The sequence below is a fragment of the Argiope bruennichi genome, chromosome X1 (assembly GCF_947563725.1).
Source record: "Argiope bruennichi chromosome X1, qqArgBrue1.1, whole genome shotgun sequence".
Lineage (NCBI taxonomy): Eukaryota > Metazoa > Arthropoda > Arachnida > Araneae > Araneidae > Argiope > Argiope bruennichi.
Window position 1 is genome coordinate 54899095 of NC_079162.1, and position 7976 is coordinate 54907070.

General features: G+C 26.7%; 1 protein-coding gene across 1 annotated transcript; it reads left to right on the forward strand.

The window, feature by feature from the left end:
- Nucleotides 1–3391: 3391 nt before the first annotated feature.
- Nucleotides 3392–6596, forward strand: LOC129959524 (small nuclear ribonucleoprotein Sm D3-like). Its single transcript, XM_056072395.1, has 2 exons — nucleotides 3392–3841; nucleotides 6430–6596. Exons 1-2 carry the CDS (start codon nucleotides 3529–3531, stop codon nucleotides 6477–6479), a joined length of 363 nt encoding a protein of 120 aa, XP_055928370.1. The 5' UTR covers nucleotides 3392–3528; the 3' UTR covers nucleotides 6480–6596.
- The last annotated feature ends 1380 nt before the right edge of the window (nucleotides 6597–7976 follow it).

Genomic DNA, 7976 nt, shown 5'->3' on the forward strand with positions numbered 1-7976 from the left:
ATATTTTAACATTTAGTTTCTACTCATACTTGAATAATATCTGTCACTTTATTATATTAATTTCCAACGATGTTTTTAATTATTCATATCTTCATGACAATCATTACTTCCTGAAATCATAAACCTATGAGCACAACATCTAACTAAATACTGTTAAGTCAGCATAATTTCCTTTGTTTAATTGTCAAATTTTTCAACTCAGGATCTTGTGTATTTAAACAAGGAATCTCTTTCTATATTTAAATTTGATGAAAGATGATCCAAATTGAAATGTTTCAAAAAAGTAAAAGAATTTTTCACAAAATTTTTTTTCTTGAAATCATCTTAAATATTATTCTAATAGGTTACATTAAACTGTCAGTTAAATTAAGTTGAATTTTTAAAATAAAAACCTCTTTTTTAAAATTTTATATTTGCATCATAATTTGTAGAAATTTGAATTAACTCGGATAAGTTATTATCTATACTTGTTTTTCAAATTCCAAAATTTTCAAATCACAATTAATCTGTTTTCTTTGTTTTTCACACACTTCTCAGAATGTCTTAAAATATGCAAAATTAAAAAAGGACTTCTGTATACAAAAATCTATTTTATTCAAATTTGACTCGAAAAGTAACATATATGAATTACAAAAGAAAATTCTGACAGAGAAGTTACAGCTTCTACAAGCATTAAAACAAAGTTCCATTAAAGGTACTTTAAAATATAACATTCATGCTGATTATTAATTCAAAATTCTTCTACAAGAATTACAAGAAAGTGTCAATAGAGGTGCAACATTAATGCTGATTCTTAATACAAAATTCTTCTATATGTGTCTTTTTATTTCTCTAATACATATACATATTGTAATAAGATAATGAGCACATAAAACCACTAAAAAATAACTACACTGATATGAGTCATACATGCATGTCATTTTCTAAAAATCATAAAAAGAACAACATCAAATTAAAAATACATTTGATTTTCAAAGATGGGAATAAGGAATTATTTAGTCATTTCTATACAGATAAATTCAAAAAATAATCAGGTAGAGAATACATTAGAAATAATGTTAAAATTTGTTATGTAATGAGAAGGAAAACATTAATAAAAATTGGTAATCATTTTCAGCAGATAACAAAGGTCAAAATTTGATTTCTTTAAAAAATGTTAATTTTATACACATTGTTGAAGATTAAAGCTGAAGTAAACTGATATTGTAAAAGAGATTAGCTATATTGAGTAACTAAGCACATTATTATATCACACAATTTATAAGTAACAAAAGTAATTTCTTTAAATTTCTAATTATTAATCATAATAAAAACTGCAATAATTCTTTTTCTATAAAATAAATAATAACATAAAAAATCAATTTACTAAAAAAAAAAAAAAAACTTATATACCCATGTGAAAACAGTGTACAATCATGGAAATGAGTCATACAGGAAAGTTTCAAAAATACAAAAAGCAATCCTGTATAATCATCACCAGACAGATGAAAAAGATTTTTTTGTTTGTTGCTTTTCTTTCTTTCTTTCTTTTTTTTTTTTTTTTCAGGAGGAAAAGGCTGTTCCTTATTTCTTCCATATCTTTGCAAGTCTTTAATCTGAGAAATGTGAAATAAGAATTAATTATATTATAAATAACTAATGAAAAAAATTGCTAATTTAACAATAATACTTACATGACATACTTAAAAATTGATAGTATAAACACAAATATTATAATTTATTTGATTATAATATTAAATTTTTTAAATATTATAATATTTGATATAAGACAAAAATTCCATTTTTTGTAACTAAATTTAGAATTCATTTATACAGTACTTTTTAAAACTTTTTTATATATATAAAAAAAAGACATAAGATATTCTATTCTCAATCACTAGAAATGTGCATTCTAAAATATTTGTAAGTGATTGCAGATAACTTTGGAAATATTCTACAGAAAGAATATTTTTTTTCCTAATCTTTTATTATTTAGGTGGTTGTTTCTCAAAAACCCTTCTTGCTTTATTCATACAAAAATCTGCCGTAATCTTTGATATACAGTGGTATAATGGTAGGGATAGAAGAATAAGATTTTTCAATATGGAATAAAGCATAATTAAAATGTTAAGTTTATATTGCAAATAATCTTTAATACTTGAATTCTTTATTATATTTTTACAGATTTACAAAATTGAAAAATAAAAGGAGCAAGGTTAAAATTGATTAACATGTACACTGTCTATGTAAAGAATGGGAAAATTTTCTTATAGCATAACAAATGCAAAAACTGTTACAGATGAATTCTAGTTATAAAAGTAATATTAAAAGTTAATTAAAAATGATTTGAAAAAATATTACATACATACATTATCAATTTTTAATAACTTATATCGCCATAATAACATAATTAAAAAAACTATAAGACTACACAAATGATATGAATATGTATAGATATGAAATAACATTTTATTAGCAAGTCATTAGATTAACCAGATAGAAAATATGCAATAAAATGTTTTTAATGGAAGTATTTTAAGGAACAAAAAACTGTAAAACAGTATTGACAAAAAACAGTATAATCGTACTAAACTTGATGAGTTTTCTAAAAGGTATTAATAAGTTTAGAAAATTCTTTTAATTATAATTCCTTTGCTTCAAAAATTTGAATGTTCACGGAATTATACAAATGACAGATTCTAATTTTAATTCCAGAAAATAATAATCAAAAATCAACTCGGATATAATAACAATAAAAAGGGATTCCCATATGAACGATGTAAAAGGGATAAATGTAAACATACCTCAAGTCGCTCAGATTCATTATTTGGTAGGTAAATGAATCTTGGCCTCATTTCAGCTATACATCTAGATACTTCATTTATAGCCCGGCAACATGATGACTGGATAGTTTGATTGAAATCACCAATTATTTGTTGATGACTTCCTGAAGCAAAAAAACGTAAGGCAATACACAATTTCTCTTCAGTAGTTACAGCACTGTTTCGTAAAATATTGATGCTTAATTTCTCCTTCTCAAATATAAAATGCATTGGAAACAAAATCACATTCATCTAACAAATCCAAATCAGAAACTCTGTCAGTGTAAATTATTCACCTCCTATCTGATATCAACTGCAATAGTTCCAATGTATCTAAATCCTCCATGTTTGTTTGAAAACTAATGTAACAGTTGTCCTTCTTGAGAACTGCGCATGCGGAAAACCGTTGATCAAATGTGATCATCGGAAGTCCATGAATCAAAAAATGGGGGAAAACAGGGGGAAATTGACAACGGGTTTGGTGTGGTGAATACCGATTTGACTGCTGAACAGCGTTTAATCATCAGCCGATGTTTAACAACGGTTGGTGAATACGGCCGAAAGCTGCCGAATGGCAAGTACAAATCTCAAAGCACTACCGAACTGAACTGAACTGAATCAGGTACAGACGCTTGTTTGTATAACAGCCTTTGTCGCTATATTTCAAGTGGATAATTCGTATTGATATTTTGTATTTGGAAACCCATTATTAGTGATCATTTTAAACATGTCTCTCGGGGTACCTGTTAAAATACTCCATGAAGCAGAAGGGCACATAATTACTTTGGAAACGGTCACCGGCGAGGTGTATCGCGGTAAACTGATAGAAGCCGAAGATAATATGAACTGTCATATGGCTGATATTACAGTTACATATAGAGACGGAAAAGTTGGCAAGTTGGAAAATATGTACATCAGAGGTAGTAAAATCAGGTTCTTTATTTTGCCGGACATGTTGAAAAACGCACCCATGTTCAAAAAAGCTGGTACCAGAGTCGGTGCTGGAAATCGTGGAAAGTCCGCCATTCTTCGAGCACAAGGTAGGCACTTTGTCTTTCTATATGTAAGGCTTAACCAAAGATCGTTTTTAATTATACTTTTAATTCCATGGCGTTCGAGGTAGTTGATCCTAGCTAAACTAAGGTGAATTAATTGTGCGTGTGAAATTCGTTTTGATATGTACGTTAAATTTATAAATGATTATTTAATTTTGTTAACTGATTTTATAGCATTCAGGCTAACTAATTTGGTGGTTTGCGCATATTGTAGTAAATTTCGCACAACTAAGATATCAAATTCTGACTATGATTGGTTGATGGAAGTAATCCATTTCAAGTGAAACTTTTTTTTCTCAAGGAATATATATGTATATTTGACATGTATATACTTTGAATAATTAATTTCAAAGGCGATTAAAACATTAATACCTGGTATAAATTTTTACTATGTTTATGTAATAATATATATTCTTTGTTTTGAGTAGTTGTGGATATTTACAGTCCCTGGTTTACTTGGCGATTTCAGATTGTGCCAATGATGCTAAGCTTCTTTATATATAATGTAACTCTCTCGGCGATAAAACCTGGTTTCTGTAAATATCTGAAGTACTTATTTTTTGTTTAGATGTTTTTTGAATGCTTTTTTTTTTTTTTTTAGTTATGTAAAGCTCTTGTTACTTGCTTGTATGTGTCTTAAACTAGACAATCCTATTTGTTGCAATTCTTTTCTGGAGTTTATGAGAATTACTTGGAGGAAAAAAATTAGTTAGGGACAGCTCAATATTTTGTATTTCATTTAATATACTTAGTGGTATTGGATATTGGATTTTTTTTATTATTAATATAAACTGCAAAAATAACACATACAGTTGTCATATCTTGTTTGTGTGTTTTTTAAAGAGGAGGATTTACAGGAAATTTGCACCTCCCTTTTGATTATTCATGAAAGAATTTTATCTTTTTTTTTTTCTGCTTTTGTCTCAATTTTATTATACTTTATTAAGATTTGTAATACCCAAAAATGGATTATCTTTGGGGAAAATTGAATTATTACTTTGAATCAAATTTTATGCAATTAATGTATTTTCCCCAAAAGAGAAAAAAAAACAATTTTAAATATTTTTAGCATGAAAGAGTAAACTGAAAGTATGTAGTGGAAAAATTTAATAAGCAAACTATAAGTTTATTTAATATAATTATAGGATACTAAGCTTATGTTTATAAAAATGAAAGTGGAAAAATTAGAAAATAAGTATGTTATGTATATAATAATATCAATTTATCCTTGTTTTAGTAATTTAATTTTTAATTGCTTGAATTCAGGCTTCACTTGAACTTTTAAGTTGTGCTGACTTTTGTTTTCCCATAATGAGACTATATTTAGTGAAATCAAAATACTATCTAATTCTATTTCTGAATTCCTTTCTAAAATTATGCAGGCTGAACTAAAAAAAGTGGAATGACTGTTTATTCCCTTAATTATTGCATCTAGTTATATCCTTATAGTTGCAAAGTTTCATTATATAAAGTAGGTATTCATACAAATATACTTTGTGTTGGCTGATTATTAAAAATTGTTCAAAACTGTTTATATAGTCTTCATTGTTTAAAAGTGTTAATTAACGAAATTTTTTTGCGTTCATCTATGCAAAAGGATTCGTGCTTCTATCTGCGAACCTCACAAATGCAAGGCAAATTTATTGACTTAACCCACTTTTTTATATTCCTCTCTGGTATTTGAATGAACCTTTCGTTGTACATTTCAGGGGTAATAAACACATTACAATAATTTATTAAAAGGGCAGGGTCAGTAAATGATCTGTTTATTAACGCATTTAAAAATGTGGGCAAATACATTAATTGAAGTGTTTACAAATCATCTTCAAAACTGACACTTTTAATATCTTGCTGAAAGTTTTATTCCTGTATTAATACTTTCATGTATATACAGCTGCAATACGATTACATAGAGCATAAGTCGTCAAAATTTCTGAATATTCCTCATTACTGAAGTGTACCATGTTTTTAAGGAAACTTGATATCATGCTTTTAATTTCAAACAAATATTATGATTATTTTTAGTTCAGAATTGCATTACTTTTCTGTAATACTATAAGTGTTCAATTTCTCTTTATTAAGTCTAAATTACAGATGTTGACTAATGGAAGTGAATTACGGCATGGAAGAAAAGTAAATTTGTGAAATCATGATGACTGAATGATGTGCTACAAAATAGAAATTTGCATTTCTAAAATATTTCCATCTAAGTTTGTTAGTAGCCTCTTTAAATTTAAAACTGAACATAATTTTTCAAATATGTTCAATTCTAAATTTTTCTTTACATATAGAACCACGAATCTTTTTGGGGCAATCTATATATGTATGAAATGTTTTCTCAGTTTCTTTTCTCTGCTATGTGCATTCTTGTTTGGATGCATCTCTAACAGGTCAGGATTTTAACAAAGAAATTTAATGGTTAAAAAAAAATGAACTCTTCTGATAATTATGAAAGAATAAAGTATATTGTTTTGTGAAGCCATGTTTGCTTTTTTTATTATAGAAAGAGCTTATCATATTTATGTATACATGAAGAAATGTTTCTAGACTTACTTAACTGTTTATTATTTCAGCTGCTCGAGGACGTGGACGGGCCAGGACAATTTTTCCAAGACGTAATTGAACTGTTTCCTCATTTGTACCGCTTCTCATCATTCAGCATTTTTTCCAAACAACTGTATTTCCATTATTTAATTAATGTATTATTTTTATTGTAAATAAATACACTCGATTCATTTTATTGTGTAGTAAACGGTGCATTATTTAACAAATAAACTGAACAATTGATAATCATTGTCTCAATAGTTTAAAATACTACATTATGCAGTATACATTTATTGATAAGAAATACTTTTTTATTGGAGTAAATTTTTTTATATGCAATTTGAATATTTGTAAATCGTGATATGAATTAAAAATTTTATATTCATGGAATGTGTTTTTCAATTATGTAATATTGTTTTGGTGGTATTTACCTAAACTAATTAACAGTAAAATTATCAAAGTGCATATAATTATTTTGGAATTTGATGCATTAGTTTAGACGGAAAATGTGACCATTTGATATAATTGTTTTACATGTTCAAATGACTGGACCCAAGATTCTCAAAATATCCAGCTAAATTATAGGTGCTTAATTTTTATTCATCATGCTGATTATTTTAATTGGAGTAAAATTATTCAATATCTATATCTGATAATCAATTTTTGTTTTAAAAAAACTCATGTTATTGATATTTTATTTTGAAGGTGTCGACAAATTAAAAATGAAATTATTCATATAGAAAAAGAGAGTGGACATATTAAGTCCCCCCCTTCCTCTTGGAGGTCTTGAAATTATATTTATTAATGTCAGAATTTCATTTTCAATAATATCAATGAAGAATTACAGTGTAGCTGTTATATTGCCTAATTTGAAAATAAGCAAGAGCTCATTATTAATTTCTGCAGTTCATAAAATAGTTGGGGCATTTTGAGTTTTCGGTAGTAAGGAGCAGATGTTACTTTTTAATTAGAAATGTTTATTTTTAGTATGGTAATTAGCTTATTCATAGATTGATTTGCATATAATTTTTTTGTCTTTGATGATAAATTATATGAAAACCAATACAAGTATATATAAAGTAATAAGTAAATTCAATTAATTAATTTTAACTACTGCATAAACGTGTGTGAAATATTTTGTGGTGATTTAAAATGATTGCAGTCATATTTTAATTGTATAATTGAATAGAAATTATATTGCCCTTTGCATCTTCTAACTCATTTGCTACATTCATTACCTTGAGACAGCATTTTTAATTGCTTCTGAGTAATTTTGCTTTGTATTGTTTTTTAAGTAATCATTAAACAATTTGCATCATGATGACAAAAATGTCTTATTTCAAATGAATCCTTTATTTAGTGACTTACAATTAAAATGCATGAGAGGTAATATACCCTCCCTTCCCTCTTAATATATAAAGAATAGATAATAAGGGTGAAAAAAAATTCTGTATGTAAATATAAATCTTTTTAATATGCTATTTTGAATAATGTTAAATTTTTTTTTCCTTACCTTGCTTTTCCACTTCTTAAAACCACATTTCATTTTAGCTAGCACATGAGTGTTATTTGCGAA

Bases quoted from the DNA above. Each gene is read 5' to 3' on its own strand.
- LOC129959524 (XM_056072395.1), top strand. From the start codon at position 3,529: ATGTCTCTCGGGGTACCTGTTAAAATACTCCATGAAGCAGAAGGGCAC. The intron at 3,842-6,429 runs GTAGGCACTTTG...TTATTATTTCAG, and splicing joins CGCCATTCTTCGAGCACAAG to CTGCTCGAGGACGTGGACGG.